Here is a 26,012-nt window from a genome sequence, read left to right as displayed (position 1 = left end):
TAAACTATTTTTGAGGTGTTTTAAACTAAAAAAATTTGTTTATTGTGATTTTAGGGGTATTTATTAGGTTTTTCAAGTAAATTATTTTTTTTATTCCTGTAATCCCAACCAGATTTGTTGAACACCTTTCTAGTGATTGAAATCTGGACAAGAAAACAACATATCATGTTGCCACAACAGCACCCCTTTTACTTTATTTAAAAATAAAATAAAAAATCAAAGAGGTAATTAAAAAATGAAAGCCAGGTGTGTGAGCTTGGTCTTGCAAGCCCACACATATTGAGCCTTTTTCTGTACTAGACTAAGCATGCAATCTCATCTTTTTAGTCCAAATATCTATCTTTTTTCTATGGTTTTTTCTTCAAGATTTATTTGTAAATTTTGATTGAAATGCATCATAAAAAATTTTCTTAACATGATATTTAAATTATTATTTAATTTTATTAGTATTATGAGTTTTTATGAGAAATTTAACAATTTATTTTTTCTATTATTATGCATCTAGTATGTTGAAAACAATTCCTCATAAATATTTAATTAAAGTACAATTTTTGAATAGATTTTGACATCATGATTCTATCACATTTGTTAATTATTTTCCCTTCAATCACATACTAAATATTGAAATATTATTTTTATATTTTATTTTAAAAGTTGTTTTGAAATCATTATAGTTTTTTATTTAAAAAATAATTCTTACAGTTAAAAAACATGTTTTTGATAAAAAGATCTAATAATAAAAAGATGGAGTTCGAATTAAAAATATATATCTTTCCTCAATAATTTATTCATGCAAATATCTATTTTTGTATTCAATTTATTAAATAAAATATGAATTCTAAAATCAAGGTTATTAAATATGATAAAGACTATGATATAAATCATGGATTTAATAAATTATCTCATTTTGACCTAGGATAATGCCATTTTGGTATTTTTATTATTATATAAAACATTATATCTACATTATAATTAAAATTTATTTTTAATTTAATCTAAATTTTGGCTGCATCAATCAAGTTGCGAGTGCTCGTGTTGAGTTATTTAGGTCATAATTGGGTTAACTTCCACCCTATTAACTTTGAAACTCAATATGATTTAAAATTCAAATTGACTAGTTAGCGTGCTAACTGGATTGAGTTTAATAATTGTATCGAAAACAGTGCATATGCAACTGATTAGTAATTACTGACTGGAAATGAGTTGTGGTGGTAATCTTGTATTATAATCATTGTACCGCAGGAGATTATTAATAAATAGAGCAAACAACTCGATGAAGGTTTCTCATTTTCAAGTTCGGTTCACTGCCAAAAAATTAACAAGTATAAATAAAAATACTAATAAATTTTTTATTAGTAAATTATGGTGAATTTTACAAATAAAATAATTTATTGTTATATATATAGATGAGTATCGATAAAAATATTTTTTTGGTATATATTAAAAAAATTACAATTAAAAAAATTTTTAAAAAAACTAAAAGATAATATGATATTATGTCATTTATATAAACAAAATTACTAATATAATTAACTTATGAATGAAATTCATCTATAAAATTATTAATAATATTTAATTTATAATCTAAAAAACAACCCTCCCTCCGCTTCCCTCCCCTCCTTCATTTCTTCTTTTCCTCCATTTTTCTCTACAAATAATAGCAAACCGCTATCATATTTTATCATAAATCCAATTACCATCACCATAAAATCTCCACTTTAACATTCAGCCTAGCAAAACAACCTTTTTTTTAAATCCTTTTTAAAATGTTAATTTTCATTGGTTGTTTGATATTGTATATATTATTTTGATATACTAGTATCAGAAATAAATTTTAAAAATTAATATATATATATGTATAATTTTAATATATTTTCAAGCAAATCATTTAAAAAAATAATTACAATTATAACATTAAAAATTATCTTAAATTATAAATGAATATAAAAATATAGGAATACCTTGTAAAAATATTAAAACTAAATGCACCAACTAATAATTTCACTACCAAGTAGGGACTGAACAGTAATCTACTCTTTAAACCCTGCATATCCAAGGACATGTGATAAGGGAACTTGATGCATGCCGTAGTGGAACATCTAGGACGGCGACACTCCATGTGGCTAAAAAATGGACACACAGACACCACGCGGCGACCCACAGTGGCTAGCTAACGACTGCACCTTCCACATGGGCCCCTCGTCTTGTCACTGCAACCATATGGACCCTGCCCTTCGTTATCTCTTCACTCTCTTTTCATTGTCACGTATTTATTTATTATTTCTTTCTTATCTAATTGTATCGGAGTATCATGCCGTATCCAATCATGGTTGAAACTCTTATTTAAAATATTTTTGATATTAATATACTAATATTATTGAAAAACATCAAAATTAATATCATTAAAAAACACCTAAATTTAGGTTTTTTTAGATAATATATATATATATATATTATGATGTGTTTTTAATTAAAAAATAATTTGTATCACATTACTAAACATATATTTATTTTTAGTAACATATTACATTGTGATTTTATAAAAATGTTAATCTAACCACTTGTATTAGCTTCCTTATCCAAAACATTATAATAACGACCATCAAGGTCTTCCATTATTAAAAGTTTAAGATAAAAGGTGATCAGTAATAATAATTTAAAATTTAAAATTTTGTTATTTTTGTTTTTTTAGATTTGAATTTTATAATGATTTATATGATAATCACTAAATGTCTATATAATTATTAATTTTAAAATTTACAAGACTAATCAAGATATACATAAAACAACTACGTTAATAAAAAAAATTAATATCAGAGAAATTAAATGATAATATCCCTACATTTAACCTCCTTCAATTTTATTTGTCCATGTTAAGAATCCGTTGCACAAAAAATTTTAGTTTATTTATCAGATTAGGTAGACCACTGATGTTTTATATTATATTATTTTATTCTCTGCATTTTTCAATTTAAAGTAGAATTCTTCTTGTTTTATTTTATAGACTTTCAATATGGGATGGATACTTCAGAGGGCGGACCTAGAAATTATAGCTTTGGGTGCCGAGATACACCGAAGCTCATAAATTAATCACTAAATTGTTAGCTATATATTGATTCCAACCTCTAGTTTTCAATATATTTTTTAAAAATAATTTTTTTTATAAAACATGTATTTTCAAAGCTATTCAACCTCCTATTTTCACGTGCATCGCACTAAATGCAACTCTTAGCTGTCAGTGCACTGCATATAAAACAAAGCAGAACACCGCCCCCCTACCACTCATTCCAGCACACAGCCTTTCTAAATATTAATACTCTAATTAATTTTTTTTTTATAAAAAAAACCCTCTTATTTCTCGTTATCGTGATGCCGCACGGGTCGGTCACATGGTTAATTTGTTTTAAATGTTTTCACGAAAAAAAACTATTCAATGTGTATTTTAGGATATCCTAGGTTATTGACCTGTGTTGCCTGCAGATCAAATTAATTTTATATTTATATAAAAAATATTTGAAATATTATAGATGTGTTTTTTAAATATTAATACAACAATGCTTTGAATGATATTTTTTAAAATATTAAAAAAATAATATATTAAATTGACTTGGGCTAACGTTAAATCTGTAACTCGGGTCATAAAATTATAATAACTTTAAAAAAAAAATTAAAATAAATTATAAGAATCAATTTCCAATCAACTCAATGTTGAAGGGATAAATTAAAATAAAATATATATATATAAAAAAAAAGATAAAAAAAACTATCCGTGTCAACACGGGGTGACTTGATGAACTCATAAATAAAGTCATAAAATCGAGATAATTTCATAAAAAATAAATAAAAAAAATTACAAAGCTTAATTTTCAATTAACTCAATGTTGAAGGATGAAATTAAAAAAAAAAAACTTAATTGATGAAACAAAAAATAACTCCACAAAAAACAAATTGAAAAAAAAAAACAAAATCTAATTTCTAGACAATCTAATATTGAAAGATGAAATAAAAAAATAAAAAAAATTGAGTTGATGGGGAATAAAATTTTAAAAAATAATTAAAAATAGACAAAATAATAACTCAAGTTTGCCTGATGAGGATAACCACACAGAAGGAAAAAAAAACTATGAAATCTAATTAAAATGATTTCAAAAAATAAATAGAGTCAATTAAGATCAACCTATTAAACTTGTAACTTGTATCATGAGATCAAGATAATCTTATGAAAAATAAATAAAAAATATTTATGAAGCTTAATTTTCAATTAATTCATTGTTGAAGGATAAAAAAAAAACCTATAAGATCAATATAATTTCATGGAAAATAAATAAAAACTATTTATGCAGTTTAATTTTCAACTAACTTATTGTTAAATGATGAAATTAAAAAAAATTATTATTAAAAAATAAAAAAATCAACTTGATTTTACTTGAATTAACTAATTAAATCTAAAACATGTGTCATGAAATCAAAATAAATTCACAAAAAATAAATAAATAAATTATAAAACATCACTTACAACATATCTAATGTTGAAAGTTGAAATTAAAAAAAAAAATTTCTATAAGACCAATATATAACTTAATAAAGAGAAAATTTTAAAACAAATTATGAAATATAATTTTCAAAATACCTGAATATTAAAAAATAAAAATAAAAATAAAAAATAATTAAAAAATAAATTATTAAAAATTTAAATTAAAATAAAACATAAAATACTATTACAATAAATAGTGTTTCTTGGTGTACAAGTGTTTTGTTAACATTAAGTATTTTTTTTGGTAAATCACGGATACTTAAGGGTATAGAATAATTTTTATACTGATATTATCCAAAAACAAATAGTAAAAAGATGGCTGTAACCAATTCTTCACAACAATAAAAAAATAAATTATAATAATCCTTCAGATTATAATAAGTTTTCAAAAAGTTTAGTGATTTGTTGATAAAAATCAAGAGTCATGAAAACATAAAATCGAGTCCTAAATAGATCATTTCAAGGTCAGACCTTCACATACTTAGAGAGAATGAGAAGCACATTCTATGCCTTAAATAAATCTGAAAGTCATAATCTCATATGGAATCCTTCATTTCAATGAGTTTGAGAGTTTATAATTGGAAAATAATCAACATGTATTTTGCTTGATTACCTAAACTTATTCAGAATTCACATGAACGACGGTGTTGCTTTATCTGTAATTAAAAGACAAGTTTTTTAATCCAATTTTGTAATTTGGGTCCGTGTCAAAAATAAATGGAAGGGGTGTTTGGGATGCTAGCAATAATTACTTTTATTAAAATAATATTTTTAAAAATTTAATTTCAATATCAATACATTAAATCTATATAAAAAAAGATACTTCCACGTAATCAGACGGAAATAACTTGATGATTCGGACACCTGACCAGTCTCCTAATCAACCCGAACCCTTCATAGTGAGTTTATGAGAGAGACCCCCAGCATTGGGCCGACAAGATAAAAAAGAAGATAAGGTCCGCTGCCCCTCCCTCCCTTGGGTGGTTTCTAACTTTCAGTGCCTGAAATAAAATAAAATAAAATAAAATCCAAGAGGAGCCCCATTAAATCGAAGGGAAGCGAAGGGCACATCAAAAATGGGCTCCAAGAAATCGACCCATGAGAAAAAAGGGAATTGGTATTATCCACTGGGGGTACTCGTGGCAGTAAGATATTGGAACATCCAGCGTAGACTGTAGGTCCCAGATTCACACGTGGCTCAAATCTACCACTCTGTCGACCTACATGTCCAAGGAAGGAAAACAGAGGTGATTTTATTGACCCACTAAAATTAAAACAAGAGTACAGGTGTCTTGCCAATTTGAATTTTTTATTGCCTTATAAAATTGGTTAGGCGACGGTTACGTTTCCGATTATACCAAAGCTGGATCTTCACGTGCCTCTTGCGCCTCCCCCCGCGCCCCCCTCCCCCCCTCTCTGGCGTTTCTGCTTCTTCTCTCATTTATGAAAGCGTAAGAGATTCTGTATTTGGTAAGAGAGTGAGAATATTCATATATATATATATAGAAAAAGAGGAGTAGCTAGGTTGGGTTTGAAAGAAGGACAGAAATGGAGGGAAAGAAACAAACGGGGTCCTCGTCTTCTTCTTTCACTTCCGACTTGTTTGGCTCAAAGGAGTACTCACCGTCTTCTATGGGGATTTTTGGCTCTATTTTTGCACCTGCGTCCCCCAAGGTTTTAATAATTGCCTGCCGTATTAAATTCTGTCTCAGTTTTTCTTTTTCATGTTCATACGATAAATCTCATTGGATATTTCTAATGGGGCTTTCTCATTCTTCATGGTGTTGTGTTGCTGCTAATTTTTCAATTTCTTATGAAGTTTCATTTTTTTTAGATTTGTATGTGGTAACCTGTCGATATAACGTTTCAAGGGTTATATATATAGATTTGAGGTAGTAAATATATATTCACATGATTGAGTAAAGATTGATAAGGAAAGTGGAGAAGTGGTTCCATTTTAACTGTTTTTTTCTTTGTAGTGATATATTAAACACACAGACGAGTTTTATCATGAAAACTTAACATGATGGTATGATTAAATGGAGGTGGTCGATAAGATGTTTGTTCGGTGGGACTTTCCTGTTCTTCTTTTGGCCTTTCTCTGCATAACATCTGTTGTTTTAGCTTATAGCGCTTTTTATGTTAAAGTGTTCTGTTCTTTGTTGTGTTGAGGTGCGAAATTCATCGTGTTGGTCCTGATCCAGGTCTTAGGGAGAGAGTCATTGCGCTCCGAAGTGGCTGAGAAAAAGCAGGATTCCGCAGATGACGCCTGGAATACCAAATCTGGAACTCCAGCTTCAGGTACTAGATGTAGCCTGTGAATTTAATTTCCTTTTGGTTCCAGAATTATTACAAGCATCATTCTATGCCATGAATCGATATTCTCTCCTTGTTCCTTCAATGCTTGTTTGGATTATGTAAGTTGTATACTTGAGTGCCAGACAATTGTTTCCAGGCATGATTAATATGCATCATGGTTATGCTGGCCGTTGCGTTGTCTGTAGAATGAACTGGAAAGTGTCACTTATTACATCAAGATTTGCTCGTTATGTCGACATATACGCATGTAGCTTGTGCTGCTTTGGCTAGTCTGTTTTTTTCTCAAATTCTATGAATACTAGAAATTTTAGTTGTTTTCTCGGATATTGCAGGAAAGAATATGGCACTGCAACTTTCCTTGCTTACAATTTTTTTTTTGACAAATTATGAAAACAAAATAAATCACATTCTCCTCATAGAATCATGCATTGTGTTGCCACTTTGCTCTAATATTTAGATACTTTTTTGTTTTTATACCTGTGTAAATTGTAAAAGCATGAGAAAAGGTATAAATAATATAGAAAAGGAGTTATCTACATTGTTTTCAAGATCTTCAGTTCAACCTTTCTCTCTATGCTGTATTATTTTCAGATTTGACTTCCAAAATGAATGAAGGTGAAAGTCAGAGCATACCAAACAAAGATATGAGTTCCATTTATCAGGAGCAAAGAGTACAACCTTGTCATCTTAGTTCATCAATCTATTATGGGGGTCAAGATATCTATCATCATCCTCAGACTGCCCATACCTCAAGCATGAACCCAATGGTATGTATGGATTAATATTAGTATGCTATGTAAGGTTGTAGTTTTAGTCTTAACCATAACCATAATCATTGCAATCAACATGGCCAATCGTTGGAGCATTGTCGGCTGTTATCTGTAATTATTTATCTCGTGATGCTTTAAATAATCCCATAAGTTTAAAAATTCAAATGGCAAAAGTAATTTTTATACAGAACATATATAGATGGCAACATTTTAGCTTGTCACCCTGTCAGCACAAATTTCATCTACCGGTTTGTATTAAGTATCTGGGTTAATTTAATGTCTAAGTATGCAGGCAAGGAACGAGTTAATTGAAACTTTTGTGCAGACTCTTCCTTGCATGTTAAAGCCCTGCTGCTAGGGGGTACAAATGGAGGAACTTGCTAACATGTTCTGTTTTCTCATTAGTTCAAAAAGGATGGACCTGAAGATGACACAGGCAGTGCTTCAAGAGGAAATTGGTGGCAGGGTATGACCTGTTAGTAGCATATAGCATTATGAAAATAACTTGAATTCAACTCACTTTTTTGTTATTTTAAATTTTCCTTCATGCAGGGGGCCTTTATTACTAAGATCTCACGAGCCATGGCATATATATATATAGGTATTTGATTCATTAAGACACGTACTGCAAATACACGTACTTTTTATAACAGTTTGATTCATCATTTCTCTGTATACTTAACTTTACTTCAACCTAATATTTATCATAATAACCTTACCTGGTTAGATGGGTCTTATTTGGATATTAGATATAGTGTATCCTGATATAATCTGGATCGAGTTACTTATTGTTGGGAATATAACATGCTGCTTAGATATTTGCCCGGACTGCGTTCTTTTGGAGTTTCATTTCTTTGTTTATGGATTGAAGTTTTGTGCTCTCAGTTTCACCCCAACTTCCCATTTTTGGCATTTAACCTTTTAAATTTAGCCACTTAATGTGGTTAAACTATTATTGGATTGAAATAATTCTATTTAAAAGTTACCTGAAATGTAGTAAATATATTTCATGCCCATTGAGTTGTTTTTCATCTAATCCTTTACCATATACGTTTTACCCTTTGGTTATGAGAGACATTTCGCATCTTAGCCACAACATCACCCTTAGAAGAGAATACGCCATCTGGTATGAGTTGAAAATACGTTTGTAAATGCTTAATATGTTCTTTTTTATTTTTATTTTTATTTTTATTTATAACTGCCCTAAATATGTCTTCAGCAACTCCCTTTTGTCTTATTTCCTTTCAAAACAAGTAAATAATTACTTCTCGGTCTGTTCATAGTTATTAATACAGCCAGTTATTATCTTTTGTATATGATTATTTTTTTCATGTTTTTTTGCAGGTATAAAGGCAAGTTATAGGGTAGTAGTTTAATCTACCTTTTGTTGTTGCAATAGGAAATATCAGTCAGCGTGTAGCGCAAAGCTGATTATTGTAAATTCACCAGCCATGGAACAACACACACACACACACACACACATATATGACAAGGCTATATGGCGCTTTTTTTTTATTTTGCTGTAAGGCAGATACATTATTTGGTCTTTTTGCAATAAAAGTACTTGGTTTAGAAGCTTTTTCTAGCATCAATCTACTGCTAGAAAAATCTTAGTTATGAAATGCTTTGTGGTTGAAAAATTTTCTTTTTCCGGCTTTTACTTATTCATTTTTTCTGGCTGTGGCGGATGGATGTGTCATATCATATGCACCGGAACTGTACACACATCCATAAATACATCTGGCCGCAGAAACCATTCATGCTGTTATGAACTTCAATTTGAATTCATCTTTTAGGATATTCTGATGATGCTTATTCTCTCTTCCATTTCGCTTATTAGAAATCAAGGTTGGGATTTGTAACGCCAATCCACTTTGTCAAACCTTGTGGACTGTTTATGATCTTAGACAGTAAAAACATGTTTCCTTGGTCACTTTGGATCGGGTTTAGTTTTATGAAAGACAGATGATTTGGTAGTAGTGTCGTGTGTCTGCACAATTCTGAAATTCAAGGATTTTGTTTTCAGTTTCTCAGTTATGTGATGAGCTTCAATGTCTGAGGTGATGAAGCGTTCTTCCATGATTATTTTCTACTATTTTGTATTTTGTTCTTGTGCATCATCATCGTTGTAGAGGCGGGAAACTTGTTTATCAGATCATTCCTAGCTTGGATTTTCATCCTTTGATACGTTTCTGATTCAGTCCCTGTCATCGAGTTTGTGGTTTCGTCGAAGTTCTGGTCGTGAAAGAAGATATCTAAGCCGAAGACAAATACCCTGCATCCACATTTTCGGCCTTGTTAAATCTGATTTCGATGTTTCTGAATCTAAAACCAATGGGCCACACTTATCTGTCATTTCGAATTGCTTCAATCAATTGGGGCTTGGAGCTTTGTGCTCTTGGCATTTTTTTTTTTTCTTGGGAGGGGTAAGAATAGAGTATAAAAGAGAGCACAGGTCTAGTCAATGTTCAAAGCTTAACCTATACTGACTCTTCAAACGTTCAGCTTAGATACAATCCAGCTGCTAGCTTTTAGTCACCAGAAGGAGAAGTAAAGCAAGTAGTTACCATCTACACAACTAGCTACCAGCTTTTAAGTGCTTCAAGTCCATTTTCAGATATATTCACATCACGGAAGTGTATGACTGCAAAACCAGCAATGTTTCAGATATATTCCATATATTCTATTTTTAAATTAATAATAGTATAATAAATTTAGTTATAAAAATTGAATTGCCCCAATGAGTTGCCTTGAAGCTCATGGTTGGTTTTAATGTTTCAAAAACAATAGAGAAATTATTGGCATGGCCTGATTTGATTAAAAAATTGAATCAACCTGTAATCTGATCAAAATATAAATTAAATATTTGTTAATTTATTTTTAAAAAATATTTTTTAATTAAAATAATAATATTATTTTGATTTTTTTAAAATCAATTCAGATTAACATTTTTAGTTTTTCCTCAAAATCAATTCAGATTAACATTTTTAGTTTTTTCCTCAATCGAGTTTTAAAATTATAATAATTAATTTTATTTTTTAATGTTTTAATTCAACAAGTTTAGAATTAAGATTTTTTTATAGAAATATTTTAAGAATAAAAATAAAAAATATTATTTTTAAAAATATATGCTGATTACATGTTTATGTTTATTTTTTAATTAAATATATTTTTATTCCAACTATTTTCATATCTTTTTCATCCTGTGACGATAAGAAAAGGCTACATAGTTACTACAACTCCAACGAGCAAGCAAAAGCTCCCCCTTGAGCCGGCCACCCACCGTCATACACGTGCAAAACGCCAGCCTCCTACTGGTTGCGCTGAGGATTAACAAAACTCCAAAGATAAACAAAAGCAAAACGCCGTTGCCGGGGATCGAACCCGGGTCACCCGCGTGACAGGCGGGAATACTTACCACTATACTACAACGACCTGTTTGTTAATTCTTGTAATAATTAAGTAATATATATTACATAAATGCTCTTTATATTTTTTAAAATACGGAACCATAGTAATAGAGAATCCCCTAAAAGAAAAAAATTTAGTTCATATAAATCATTTCTGGATAAACATCCCAAATAAATTCAATGAGTCGTTAATAACTTTATGAGGTAGAAAAGGGTATCTTCCATGTCTTTTTTTTCCCTAACTAAACAAATAGTTGTGTGAATATATTGAATAATAAAATATAAAAATAAATCGTAATTATAATTGGAATGATAAAAAAGTATACGAATTAGAAGATAGTATTTTAAGTAAAATATATCATAAAAAAGAGAAGATGTCTTAATTATCTATAATAATTATGGGGCCACCAATGGTTGATGGCTTGTTTTTTCGCCTGAGATTTAATATCACAGGGAATGTTCAACTTAAGGTATTTTCGGTAATATAAAATTATTTTCTAATTGAATCTTGAATAAATAATTCACAGTGAATTCAAAGAAAAAACAATATTAGTCTGAAATTGCCAATTTGTCAAGTATTTATTTGCTTCTGTACTTGTTCCGAAAACATCTCTATATTATTTGTTAGCATCCCTATATTCTTTTTAATATTAACACTTTCTTTTTAATCAACTACTTTCACAGATAATAATTAAAAAAAAAAAAACAGCCTGGAAGTTTCATGTACATCACTTACTGTCTCCTCTTTAAATTTGATAGCAGCCATTGTTGTCCTGATGATCCCCAACCAACAACGCTCGTATGCTTTCTCTTTTTTCTTCTTAATAGTAATTAAGAAGTCAGCAAAGTTGACCTCCTTTTCCCTTTGAGAATTATCATTTTTCTTCTTTAAACATTCATAGTTATTAGTTTAGCACAAAGGGCATCTTGGAAGTATTAATTATTGGTTAAATTTGATTTTTAAACTGTTTTTCATTTAAAGAATGAGGATTTTTTAAAAAAAAATAAATCAATGGTTTTAATATAACTATATCAATAATTAAAAATAAATGCTGAAAAAAAATATTAACTATATCAATAATTAAAAATAAATGCTGAGAAAAAACTATTATTTTTACAAAAACACCCAACATACTTAGTCTAATGATATGCTTCTCGCTCATGGTGCAAGCGGTCCCGGGTTTAGTTCTCGGAATGCCCCTATTTTCTCTCTTTCTTCGGTTCTTCCCAGTAGGGTCAATCAAGAAAAGTTCATCGACATACAACAAATTCATTAGAAGGCTTGAACTACATGAATGATTCATGAAGCACTCAACTCATTATCATTACATTCATCTCGTTACATCTAAGGTTTAAATAACATGATGAGCTTTACCCAACTCTCAAGCATCTTCCTAATTCTATGGGGAAAAAAAGACATGCACCAAGGAGCCATCAGCAGATGAATCTAGCAGATATCAGAAAATCTGTTCTCGGGTGAGCTGATTGTTTCTTTTATAGACCCAAAAGATTCAACTCCGGTATGAGAAGCCGAGGTGTTTCGAATCACATTGTTTGCTCCCTCGATCATGTTGCCGCCATCCCTGCCTTCTGTATCTATACTGAGATACTCTGTCAACACCTTCTTTACGCCTAAACCACGCTGAGGAATTTTGCCACTGGTCATGAAAGGCGATCGGTCTCCCTTTGCAGGGCTCACTCGTTGTTGACCTGGTGAAAAGCTTGGTGTGTTGAAAGCTGTTTTGTATGGAGTGTTTGAGACGGGGACCGAGTATGGAATTGTTACACTTTTGTGAGCAATCACACTGACTTTAGAGATTGAAGAGAAACGATCCGAATGTTTTGTCAAATCATCCACGTAGAGCAGGTCGTCAATTCGTGCCACAATATTAAATGCCAAGCTCTCTAAAACTCTCGAGTAGCTCTCCAGAATGGATTTCCCAACATCCTAAGTAATTAAGTAAACTAACTGATTATGAAATTGACATTACAAGAAATTCAAAATAATAAAATAAATTTTAACGGGCTAAGAAATCAAAACCTTGTTGTACTGGATTTTGCTCATATCCAAAGTTGTCTGTGGAAGACCAGGGAATCGCTGCTTCAGGCAAAGTAGGAGGCTTTCTGCTCTATCAGCAAGCAATTCCCTCTTGTCTGCATCAATCATCAGTTCCTTGACCAATTCCCATGACGACTTTGAACTGGATCGATTTGTACTGTTGGCAGGTTTATAATTGGTTCTTTTGCGCCATATATAGATTGAGGCCTCCGCTCGGTTCGCAAGTTCTATAGCTTGATGTTCGGAAGACAAATCTAGACAATCAAGGAGACATTCTGGATAAAATTGTTCTGAAGAAATATATCGATAGATGAGGTCTCCTAGGCTCGCTTTTCCATTCTGAAATAACGGTGGGGACAACAATTTTAAAAAAACTTGACCTTTTGTTATGCTAACGCCATTTATAGATCTAAGGTGATTATACCTTTGGAAGAGCCTCCAAGTAAGATTCAGGGATTTCCATTTCAGCTAAAGTAATACTGTTGATAGCCATGGCAGCTTTCAATATTTGATTTGTAGAATCACGTTTGTGCTGCAATGTCTTTCTTGAATTTTCATGGAGGCCTCCAGGAGGTAGCTGAGGCACAGGTAGCCACCACTTCTCTTCTTGGCGCTGCAGGGTTCTTCGGAAAGAGGCTGACCCATCAGTATCAGGGGCCAGGATCCCTTGGTCGACGTACCAGAACTCAGTATTGTCAAAACTATCTAATATCTCCTGTGCAAGAAAATCACGTTCAGAATGTCGTGACAAATACTAGCATTTATGAACTAACAAGTGTTGGTGAATCTTACAAGAAGCATGTTGTCCAATTTGCGCAGAGCTGGAAGATTTACGTAGAGATCTGACCTAGGTCTGCAGGTCATAACCTGGATCACAAGTTCACATCATTGAAAAAACAAAAACAAAAACAAACAAAGAACAAATCCAGAAATCACTCATACATTTTTTCCGTAGCTTTCTGCCCGCAGCTATAAAAGAATGCTGGCACTCATTCTATTGTCACAAGGACTTCTGAACATCCATGGAAAGGAAATGTTTCCATGTTTTACAATAGGATTCAAGTTACAAGTTGATTAATCATTAAGATAAGTCATAATTAGACCATTACAGCAATTAATGGTATAGCCTTATAGTAATCAAATCTATTTTATAGAAGTTCGGTTCTTTTTGTTATATAAGCTTGTAGTTTCCCAACTAACCATAATGAAATTCCATTCTCGTAGAAATAAAAACTTCTGATTATTATTATTTTGGCTCACAACAATAATCAATTAGTTGAACCAACAGTCAAATTCAAAAAAGACACCCGACATTCGAGTTTGTTAGATTTGCAAAGACTTGTAGCATTCCACAATAGAAGAGGAAAGCTATGGCTGGCCACATTAATCAGGGTCTGTAACGATTGAAATAGAACTATGAAGCGTGTCTATTCTGAAAAATAAAAATAAAATCACACACATACACATTTATACCTCGAGCTTGCTTCCATCTGGAAATGTCTGCCAAGAAGGCATCAACTCCACAATGTGATCACTCACACAAAGAAGCCATTCCATCTCTCTTCGCCACATAGCTTTCTTCTCAAGTGGTAGAGGCTCCAACCTCCATAGTTGCCCGAACAAGGTAGCTGCAAATTGGGCAGAGAAAAAAGCAACAGACATGCATCAAAATAAAAGCCAGTGCCTACTCCTACAAGTCAAACTGATCAATAATTCTAAAAGTCATATATATAGATTATTTACCGCATAGATTAGTAATGGCATTTGAGATTGCCAATGCTGTACAAACCCCATTTCCACAACCAGACATATCTTCTCCGAGCAGCAATTTAGAAAACCTTTCCTTCATCATCTCAGTCTCTATCGCACCATAAACCAGAGTCATAACATCAAACACATTATCTTAGACTTCAAAATGCAAATAAAGAAAGGGAAAAATCAATACCTGAAACCGAAGACCCTTGTTTCTCCAACTTCCTATCATCAAAGTGGGATTTCTCTTCATCATCAGTTGCACCATCGGTACTTGTGCAATCAGGTGCTTCATCTTTCAGTACAGGCCAACCCATTGTATGAGGAGAAGATGAGCCCTCTTCAGAGCTACTATGACCATGCTCCTCATTCCCCGTGGCCTCGGAAGTTAAAAAGTCAGAACTTGAACTGCTTTCTCTACATTTGTCTTCAATCAAATCACCAAATGTCTGGACTTCACCTTTCTTTTCACCGAAGTTGGTGTCTTTCTCTCTGTTACGTTCATTATTCTTCTCAATCAAACTCTCCATTCCTCCCTTCTCTTCTTTCAAAACCACCCCAGGTGAATCACAAAAAAAAACAGAGTCGTTCACTACCAAACCATTAAACTGCTGCCTTTTCTAGCAAAACCCATCTGAGAAACTAGCTTTGAATTTCAAGTTCTAAGAGGTTTTGAGACCCAGGAGCCCAATAGAGAAAATGGGTTCAGGAGCTTCTTAGCTTCACTGGTACCGGAACACAAAGCTTGAGCTGGAAATGTTGCTCTTCTTATTGGTGAGCTGTTTCTGTGTCTTTTTGGTGGATGAAAGCTCTATCCATAAGCCATGTTTGCTTCAGCGGGGCTAAAAACAAAATTTTCTTTGGTTTATTAATTTGGTAAATGTGGGGAGCTTCCTATATAAACCTATGTGTCATGTGTGGAGTGAACCTAGTTATGATAACTGAAACTCGCTCGTACACGACATGAAAAAGACAGGAAAAGGCTCTTCCTTCTTGACGATGGTGATGATTCTAATATTTTTTAACTGTTCTCTTTTTTATCTCTTTTTTTCCTTCCAGAACACAATAAATAAATTTTTTTTTGTTCTCTTTTTTATCTCTTTTTTTCCTTCAAGAACACAATAAATAAATTAAAAAAAAAAAGGCTTCTTGTCTTTGGTTCGCTTAAACAAGGGTTATAAATGATAAGTTCATTAATGATTCCCAGAGTTGGTTTGAAAAATATAATAAAGTATGGTGGTGGGAGTCGTGCATGCGACGGATCAGTCAAAATGATGGTCTCCTAATTTATCCTTAATTGTGATTATGGACCTCACTCCATTTCTTTCCTTGTCATCTGCTGCTCTTGTTCCTTTAAGCTCACAGATGAAACTTGAGTATTTGCACAGGGAAACTAACACTTGTTTATCTCGGCAATACTATAATATTATTACATGTAAACTGCAGCACTGTAAAATGTGAACATCGTTAGGTGATGCATTCGCATTATTAAGTTCCAGCTTCGCTTGTAACCCATGCCACATTAAGTTTTCACACAAAGGTAGAAAGTAAATCAGAAGCATCGAGTGCTTCTTTTTTATTGGGATGTTAGAGGTGTAAATAAATTTATTTACATGAGACTATATTTAACCTAGTTTTGGTAAATGAGATTGTTTTATGTGGAGATTTTAAGAAACTATTTTCTCATAAATACTATAACTCAACCTTAGAGTTCAGATTTGAGACGTATTAACCCAAAAACAAAAACGTTCATGTGTAGCCAAGTGAACACTCTCGCGCGCGCACAAATACAAAGAACAAGGTCAAACTTCACTTTTTTCTTCGCAAGTAAAGAAGACACTGTTTTCAGAACAGTAACTTGGAAAGAAAAAAAACACTGCAAATCGAGTATTTTATGCTTCCTCTCTCACGCGATTAATTTAATTTAATTAAAAAAATAAAAATTAGATCCAACAAAGGTTAAAAAAATTCTAAGTTAATTCTTATTATTTTCAAAAACTCATAAAAATCTTATAAAAAACAAATAACAAAATATTGATAAATAAATAAAAAACTTTTTTAAAAAAATCAAGCAAATCCAGATAAATTTTATAAACTCGAATTAATCTTTCTAACTCATAACTTTTTAAATTATATATTAAACTAAAAAGCTCAACACCCATCAAATTAAACATCCGAGGATAAAATCAATAATTTTAATTAAAAATTTATTTTAAATTTTTTTTAACAAAAACAAAAAAAAAACCTTGAGGAAACCCTTCTATAAAAAAAAAAAGCTTAAAAAAGGAATAAAAACTCAAACAAGCCTTTAAAATAACTAAACTTAACAAAGACCAAGAAATCAAGACAACTCATGTTATTTTCAAATGATTAAAAAATCTTATAGAAAATGAATTAAAAAATAAAAAGATGCTGGAGGATGAAAAAAAATCTTAAGAAAAAGAGAAAAAAACCAAGAAAATTCATATCAAATTCATAAACTAAGGTTAATATTTTAAAATTGCCATCTATTAAATTCTAGACTCAGACTCAATTAAAAAGTTAAATATTGGGTCAATTAAATGTTAGAAGATAAAATAAAAAAAAATTAATCTAAAAAGTCCTGCGAGATAAAAAAATAGGAAATTCATATCAAATTCATAAACTAAGGTTAATGTTTTAAAATTGTAATTTATTAAATTCTAGATCCAGACTCAATTAAAAAGTTAAATACTCGGCCAATTAAATGTTAGAAGATGAAGTAATAATAAAAAATCAATCTAAAAAGTCTTGCGAGGTAAAGAAAAAGATTTGATAGAAAAAACTGAATAAGGATGAAATTATAAAAATAAAATAAAAAATTATTTGAAAAAACAAACAATAATAAAAAAGTAAGAACTAAATATGATAAATAAAAAAATTTAATGGGGATGAAATTAAAAAAAATCCTTAATTTTATAAATTATTCTAAATAAAAAAAATTATACAAAAATAAAAGAACATATCTCAAGGGCTGATTTGGATTTCTTGAAAGCCAACATGAAAATCAAATAGGATAAAGGGAGGAAAATGAAAGGCCACAACACCAAATTTGCAATAATCTTCAACCTCCTCTCTAGAAGCAAGATTTTGGCTACCGAATAGCACTGTATACACTCTCTAAACCTAATAGATATTGTTCACATGCTACTAACATTGTTATATATATATAAAATTATTATGTTGTTTCTAATGACACATAGTAAGTACCAAATAATCAAATATAAAAGACTAAAAAATCCTTAAATTATAAATCAAAGGCAAAACTTTTTAAATTTCAAATTTCAAGGAAAATGATGTAATTTAATTGTTTTAAAATTAAATCAAAGACCAAAAAGTTGCTTGATCAAAATTTAATTATTTTTTTTTGCTGTCAAAATAATTACGTTGTATAACAAAAATACAAAACCTCATTCATAAAGACTAACGAGTCTGATTAAAAAAAAAAAGACCTCCATGTACTTATAACAAAGCTAAATTATTTCGCTAACTAAGAGCAAAATAGTAGTTTTCCCTTTGAAAATGGATAAGGAAAGCCTACTCTCTTTATACCTTTTGTTATAATATATGGTCTAGCTTACGAACAAATTGGATGGGACCAGTCATTTTATTATGTGGCGAGGGGCATGCTTCGCTGCCTTCCCATTTCTTTTCCAGTTCCAGCAGGACATGTTTTAGGGCTTAAGGGACATTTTGGTAATATGATACTTCACTTTCTAGTTTTTAACAAAACTTTCCTCGTTTTTTTCCTATACTCTTTAGTTTTGAAATTTGAATAAATACTCTCTTTCCTTAATATCTTCTAATCCCTTTTCTTAATCCAACTCCCTCTCAATTTCTAGAAAATTCAATGCAAAGTATATGAATTACAAACATGTAAAAAAAAAAAAAGACAACCGAAGAACAAAGTAATGGAGATATATTCGTATATATATATATATATATATATCGTAATTAAGCTAATAATGATGGTGAAAATGACATTAGAGTTGTGGTTGAGATGTTATGTAATAAAATACGAACAACATGACCGCACATTCGGTAGCCTCTCTACAAAATATAAATATCCCCACTGTGTCTTTTTGTAGCTTTCCTTGCAAGGCTTTAAATCCTTGACATATCTTAAGGTTTTTGTTGATCATATTGCTGGTTGTTCCAACTGAAATGTGGACAGAAAGGCTCCTTCCAACAGCTAGCCACTGTACACCAACTTGTTTGGTTTGATGTTGACCGCTAAGTTGGAAAAACCTTAGAGGGAAAGGGGAAACTTTCTTTCCATGATGTCTCAGTTAATTACACACAAGCACACACATCTATGGAGCGTTACTTTTATTTTAAATCTTAAATCATACCCTTTACAAAAATACTATGTTCGTTATGAACATTGATTATGTCAAGAAAATATATGTAGTCTATATTTTGAATAATTAATTAATTAATTTTTTATGTTTTACAGTTTAAAATGGTTATTACTGGGTATCAATTATCTGGAATTTGGTTGGTTATTGGAAGAGATGAGTGATGCTTATAAAAGATCTTTTTGTTTGAATTTTTTAATATTTAAATAAATAATTTTTTTATAGAAAATGTAATGATATTTTAAAAAATACTCTAAAAACATACAATGTAGTACAAAATGAAGATTATAAATATTTTATTTGAAGGAATTATGATGAATGTATAATTTATGAGTATTGTCACTTTAAGGAGATAAATGATTAAAATATAATTTTTTCCTTAATAATTTTAATTGAAAAATATTTTTAATATGTATTAATAAAAAATAAATATTTTTTTATATAAACATTAATGTTAATAAAAATATAATAGACACTCAAAGAACTTTTACATGTTATTGGGCTTTTTTTAAGGTTGAGTTTATAAAAGCTAGACTCTTTTTTTTCTATAAGAGTTTGGTCTTGTTTAATATTATAAATTTTTAAAGTTATAATTTTTTTTAAAAAAATGTATTAAATTTAAGTTTATAACATACCATCAAAATAGCCTCTTCTGCTACTTGTGTAGCTAAAGACAGAGCACCAAGAAATTATTGTAGGGGGGAATGTTTTTCTCACTTTCTTATGCTTGGCTAAAATTAAAAAAATTGATAAATAAAAATTATTCTCGAGTCAAAGGCAAAACAAGATTTAAAATTAGTTAGAAAAGATGGGCTAACCCATTATTCGGACCCGTGTTTTCAAAATCCCGTCCAATAAAGCCCTTGTTTTTAATTCGGTCAATTGAATACGCATATGTTCTCTTTCGATCAATTGAGTATAATTCCCAGAAACCAAAAACATTTGTACGTTGATCAAATTCTATATATATATATATATATATACATATAATCTCTTTTTGTATACTTTTATGGGGCCCGCTGCAATATTAGATTATTTTTTGAAGTCAAGTGCCAGACAGACGCATTACTTCTTCTCTAATATAAATATCGTATGTGGATACCACAACATATGAATACATTATTTTTTAACTTTATCTGTGTACAAAAATATTTTATTTTATTTTTTGTTTTTTTTGTATAGCCTTTGGAAAAAAAAATATTTTATCTTTGGAAAATTATAGTCTGAAATTGAAAATATACATGTTTAATTCACTGAATTAAAAATACAAGGGCTTATTTGATATTGTTTTCTAAAAAACACGGCCAAATAATGGGTTTGCTGAAAAGATTAGTAGAGGTAAGCATCTCATGAATTTACTCGTAAATATGGGTTAATTATAAATTAGCACCTTTAGTCTTGAGAAACGAATCAATTAGTCTCCTTGTTTCAAAAACCTAAATTATTTAGTCAATTGACTAGTGTTGACAATATTTAATTTAATATTATTTTATTCTGAAAAATATCTTCTTTCTTTCTCGATCTTTCTATAATATCTATTTTTTCTTTCTTAAGAAAATAACATAAAATACAAAAAAAATAAAAATGATTTTATGTATGTGATATAAAAATAATAATACTAATAATAAATTGCTTATGAAAATTCAATTTATTTTTTTATTCTTGAAATTTTTAAATAGATTTTTAACATAATTTTATCATATTTATGATATTTTTAACGTTTAATCATGCATAAAACACACACGCACACATGTTTTTTTATTTTTAAAAAAAAATTACTTTAACAATCATAAAATGTTTGGTTTTCTATAAAAATGATTCCTGCTAAAAAAAAATGTATTTGATGAAATCAACATGAGATATATTAATAAGAAAAGTCATCATGGTTGATTTTTTTTAAAAAAAAACAACAACAGTGTTTTTGGGTTAATAATAGTGTCAAGCAATTCCTTAAGATTTATATTCTTTTTCGCGTTTAAAAAAACTTTATCCTCTTGCAATGTAGTGCGGACATATAAATTAGTGTATTCTATTTCCATAATAGATAATACTAATTCATGCTCTCCATCGCAAATTAAACTAAATTATTTTAAATATAAAAAAATATAAAAGAATGAATTTTTTTTTGACAATGTTGCTAAATCTGACCAAATCAATCTTGAAACATTTTAATTGAGATTTTTGTTTAATTAAAGTTTTTAATTAAACTGTGTAAAAGTTAATCTAACTTAAATTGATTAATTTTATGGATCTAAATACAACCTTGATGACGAATAAAAATATAGTTTAACTTTAAAAAAACTTCAAGATAATAATTTTTAATATTAAAACAATAATAGATTGGATTGATCTTAGTTCCCTTGTGACCTGTGTCATGAAATCTATTGGTTTAATAATTTATTTTATATACTATTTTTATTTAATTATATGATAAAAATAAATGCTTATAAAATTGAATGTCAACCTAAAAACAGATACCTATCTGAGATAATAATAACCTTATAAAAAACAAATAAAAATAAATCATGCAACCTATTTTTTAACCAAAGCAATATTAAAGGATGAAATAAAAAAATATAAATTAAAAAAATTAAAAGAAAAAAAACATATTTAGTTGGCAGTTAAACTTGTCAAACTTATGAATTGGAAAACCTGAGTTAGCGCACCAAACTTGTAAACCAGATTATGATTTCTATTGGGATTATAATTTGTTTTTTTTTTCAAAATTATTTATTATTTAATTATATAATAATAAAAATAAACAATCACAAAATCAAACACTAACCCAATATTGAGTTTTTTTTTTTTACACTAAGATAATCTTATAGAAAATAAAATAAAATTAATTATGAAATTGAATTCTCAATTAACCCAATATCTAAGGATGAAATTGAAAAAAATAATTAATAATACGGTTTTTCTCTTAAAATATTTTTTTTAATTGTATATGGGGTAGATGATAAAATAAAGTTAAGTTTAATTTGAAAAAAAAATCACCAAACTCATAAACTGAGACAACCTATATTACTCTGAAAAGCTCACAAATCACACTTAACTTTATAAAAAAATAAAAATAAAAACTAAATTTCTAACTACTCTAAAATTAGAAAATAAAATCGATAAAAATAAATATTTTTAAAAATTATAATAAAAATTCAATGAAAAAAAAACCATGCATTCCTATTGTAATTTATAATGTAATGAGTGTGATGAAAAGTGGTTTCCTCGTTGCCTTTAGTTTTTGTTTACTAATACTGTTTCTACAACATTAATCTTGTTGCTGCGTATCTGCAAATTAAATGCATGATTAACATCCATCCTTCACACACACACACACACACAGCTAAGAATGTTATTTCCACTTGAACATGATGTCTGTTTGCAAAGCAAGTTTGTGTGGTAAAACTTAAAATGATTATATAACCGTTGTGCAATCTGCCGGAGACCGATTTGGAAATGGTCAAGCTTGGGCTCTGGTGATCGGACTGCAGTTCCTGTAAGGACGCCTAACTTGGGCTATTAGATTGGTGTCAGCCAGGAGCCCAGTAAAATCATCTTTCAGTTGCACAATCGGATGATTGGTCTGGACTGCGGTTCCTCGTTAAGCCTAGTAAATTATTTTCGGTTGCTTGGAGGCCAGCCACTTGTTAGGGCAAAGGACGTATTTGACCTGGAAGTACTATAACGTGAATATAGATGAGAATATTGTTATATTTTTATTAAGATTAAAATTTTACATTCACCCCGTAAAAGAGAGTACAATCGAGATCAGAACCTTTTTGAGTATTTTTTTCTTTTAGAAACCTGAAATCGCAGAATCCGAACTAGAAAGCCACGAGAGATTTCAACAAACCGCACGCTGTGCTGCTCTCTGATTTACCGATTTATTTATAACGAATAATAATTAAAAAGAAAAGAAAAAAAGGAACGAAACGACTCTCCTCCTCCTAGAGTTGCTGCAACGTGCACTGGTTGCCATTGCACACAAATTTCAACCCTCTAACCACCATTGAAATTATCGTACCAAGCAAGTAGTCCATTACAGCACTTCACTTTTCATAGCTGTGAATCATGGGGATTACGACGAGAGAAAGTCCATCCATCATCATTTTTTCATTTTATTTTTATAGAATAATAGTCCAAACAGCAAAAGTTGGTTTGAAAAACAAAGCATAATAAACAGGACCACTCCAGTGTAAAGTTGGTTTGAAAAACAAAGCATAATAAATAGGACCACTCCAGTGTAAAATTGTCAAATTGAAAAAGCCATGCCCAGATGATTGCTTCCTCTTCACTGCTTCTCCTTGACGACTGTCACAGGGCATGGAGCATGGGTCATCACATAAGTGCTCACACTCCCCAGAAGTATCCTGTTTTCACAACACGACCCCAAGACAAGCACATAAATCATCTACTTATTTGTTTTTGGAATCGATCTTTTTAGTATCATGTAATTAGTAATATAATTGTAGATTGATTAATTAAAAAAAGGATTTCAGAAATATAATTATTAATACCTTCGGATGGTGCCAAGTCCCCTGCTTCCCATGACCAATGAGTCGAGCTTCAGATCATCGATAGCATCAAGGAGCTTCTCTCTGGCATCTCCTCCCCAGTACAGTTTTGAAACAACTTTCACCTATATATTTTTTTGAAAACAATTCAATAACAACTCGTCGAACACGCAGATCAATTCAATACTAGTAACCAAGCTACCTAGCTAGCCAGTACCTCTTTCTGTCGTGAAATGGTGTCAAGCATATCAAGAACTTCAATGTCTACTTCGACGTCGTACTTCTTCAAAATCTCGGGCTCTCTAAACTCAGCCAGAGGAATAAGAGCTAAATCATCAAGAAATTTAAGAACACAGATCAGATAAATATGCATGCGTGTATGGTTTTTAACTAAAAGGGATTTCAACTAATTAATTACTTACGAGAACCAGACTTAGCAAAAAGCTGGTTATGAGAGTTGGGATTGATGTGGATGAGATAAAGAGTGTCGCCATTATCGACCAAGTTATCAATGGCCCATTTGAGAGCGTTCTTGCTGCTAGGCGAGAAGTCCATAGCCACACCAATGTTTCTATCTCCCGTCATTTTGATCTTCTTCTCTGTCTTGGTATGAGGTACAAGAACAAGGTGTTGGCTGCGTGAGAGAAAGCAAAAGGAGAGAAACCTTGTTGTCGTTGCGTTTGGTTCTTGTTTCCAAGGGTAAGAGAGGATTTCTATTCCTTTATATATGGAAACCAGGTGACCACCGTCTTCTGTTTTTGTGGGGCCCTCTCCTTTTGATACTTTCCATCTTGGCCGTCCACCTCCGCATTTGGCTCCCTTTGATTCTCGATACTATTTGTTTTTCCTGCTGCCAGCGCCATGCGGGCCCCATTTAGCATAGCGCAAAAGGTAGGGATTGGTCACAATTTGAACTTTTACTTTTCGAGAAAACTCTGTGTGTTCAAAACTAACGCTGTATTACCCATGGTTATCAGACTCGGCAAGGAGTTGATTCGGTTAATGAATCGGATTTTGAGTAATATAGATTAGTTTAGATAAATTAATTTTTTCTTTTTTTTTTAAATTTTAATATTTTATATAAAAATATTAAAAAAATTATGTTATAATAAAAAAATTCAATATTTTATATAAAAATATTAAAAAAATTCTTATATTTTCTTTTTAAGTTGAAGTTGAAGTATTTAAATTAATTTTTATTTTATAATAAAAAAATATAATTTTTTCTTGTAAATATAAAATATATAAGGATTTAAAAATTCACATTAAATAAATAAAATATTCTTCAAATATTTATATAATGAATTTTAAAAAATATTAATAACCAATTATTTTTAAAAAAAAAATTAGCTGAGAAAAAAATATATTTGAAAAAAAATCTTCACTAGTTTTTTTTAAATTACTTGAGTTATGGATCAATTAACCAGATTTTATTAAATTTTTACTTATAACGATTTTTTATCTTATCAGACCGGTCGAATCATAAGACCAGATGTGGGTTTAATAACCTTGGTATTACGTTAATTACCCACCCAAGTAGAGTTTCTGACACATACCATCTTTCAGTTTTTCACTTTTCGAAAAAATTGGTCTTAGAAAAAATTAATTAATTATTTCTTAACTAGTATTAATTAATTAATAATCATAAAATTGAAGAGCAGGAAGCTGCTATGAAGTTTCCTCTGTCCTTGTCATGTGGTGTATCCAAAAACAGTTGTCCTTCCTGTCCAATTTAAGAAATAAAAAAAAAAGAAGTTAAAGCCCCTTCTTTTAAATACGAGGATAATTAAAGGAATAATAATGGCTAGCATGCGACGATCGAAACAAGATCTGAAAGCAAAAGGCAGTGGAATCAATCAGTGCAAAATAAATAAATAAATATTAAATTCAGCAGAATAATTTAATAAATAAATAAATAAATAAATAAATTCAGCAGAATAATTATCAAATGTGCACGTCAAGAGATGGAGGCATTCAGCGAAGTAATTAACACCAAAATTTGCGCATCGTCGTCTTCTTTTTCTTTGTCTTGTCCATGAAATCATTAAAGATTTCCATCGTTGCCTTCACCTGGGATTCATCTAGACATTCAAATGCTCAGCCATTTTTTTAAATTATATTCTCGAAATAGCTTTATCTAAATGGAAGCTATTTCTTTTTCCCTCATATAATTTTAGGGGTGTATTTTTTATATTGTCTTACATTATTTGATGCATTTAAAATAATAAATTCTCCTGAAGAATAACTCTACGATTTGAAATTAAAAAAAAATCTGTTT

The 26,012-nt window shown here is 30.2% G+C and overlaps 3 protein-coding genes and 1 non-coding gene across 7 annotated transcripts; 1 reads left to right on the top strand and 3 right to left on the bottom strand.

The window, feature by feature from the left end:
- The first annotated feature begins 5,842 nt into the window (after positions 1–5,842).
- SIS (E3 ubiquitin-protein ligase RLIM-like protein) lies at positions 5,843–9,245 on the top strand. 4 transcript variants are annotated; one of them, XM_011020905.1, is made up of 6 exons: positions 5,855–6,208; positions 6,739–6,835; positions 7,445–7,620; positions 8,029–8,089; positions 8,176–8,223; positions 8,965–9,245. In XM_011020905.1, the coding sequence occupies exons 1-5, from the start codon at positions 6,083–6,085 to the stop codon at positions 8,190–8,192; spliced, it is 477 nt and encodes a 158-aa protein (XP_011019207.1). In that variant the 5' UTR covers positions 5,855–6,082; the 3' UTR covers positions 8,193–8,223; positions 8,965–9,245. The 4 variants fall into 4 exon arrangements, with proteins under 4 accessions (XP_011019208.1, XP_011019209.1, XP_011019207.1 ...); XM_011020903.1 differs by having other exon boundaries at positions 5,858–6,208; positions 8,176–8,224; positions 8,968–9,245; XM_011020906.1 differs by lacking the exons at positions 8,029–8,089; positions 8,176–8,223; positions 8,965–9,245 and adding an exon at positions 7,949–7,996 and having other exon boundaries at positions 5,843–6,208.
- A 1,741-nt stretch (positions 9,246–10,986) lies between these two features.
- Positions 10,987–11,058, bottom strand: TRNAD-GUC (transfer RNA aspartic acid (anticodon GUC)). The gene has a single exon. It is a non-coding gene; the product is annotated as a tRNA-Asp (tRNA).
- Positions 11,059–12,286: 1,228 nt separating this feature from the next.
- LOC105122004 (rop guanine nucleotide exchange factor 7-like) lies at positions 12,287–15,832 on the bottom strand. The gene is made up of 7 exons (XM_011020902.1): positions 15,038–15,832; positions 14,836–14,952; positions 14,566–14,720; positions 13,885–13,959; positions 13,517–13,807; positions 13,075–13,431; positions 12,287–12,981 (listed from the first exon to the last, which is right to left on the bottom strand). The coding sequence occupies exons 1-7, from the start codon at positions 15,372–15,374 to the stop codon at positions 12,481–12,483; spliced, it is 1,833 nt and encodes a 610-aa protein (XP_011019204.1). The 5' UTR covers positions 15,375–15,832; the 3' UTR covers positions 12,287–12,480.
- A 7,602-nt stretch (positions 15,833–23,434) lies between these two features.
- LOC105122003 (universal stress protein A-like protein) lies at positions 23,435–24,448 on the bottom strand. Its single transcript, XM_011020901.1, has 4 exons — positions 24,157–24,448; positions 23,952–24,061; positions 23,738–23,859; positions 23,435–23,590 (listed from the first exon to the last, which is right to left on the bottom strand). Exons 1-4 carry the CDS (start codon positions 24,317–24,319, stop codon positions 23,512–23,514), a joined length of 474 nt encoding a protein of 157 aa, XP_011019203.1. The 5' UTR covers positions 24,320–24,448; the 3' UTR covers positions 23,435–23,511.
- Between the last annotated feature and the right edge of the window lie 1,564 nt (positions 24,449–26,012).

This window comes from Populus euphratica, unplaced genomic scaffold (assembly GCF_000495115.2).
Source record: "Populus euphratica unplaced genomic scaffold, PopEup_1.0 scaffold46.1, whole genome shotgun sequence".
NCBI lineage: Eukaryota > Viridiplantae > Streptophyta > Magnoliopsida > Malpighiales > Salicaceae > Populus > Populus euphratica.
This window is presented reverse-complemented; position numbering and strand designations above follow the sequence as displayed.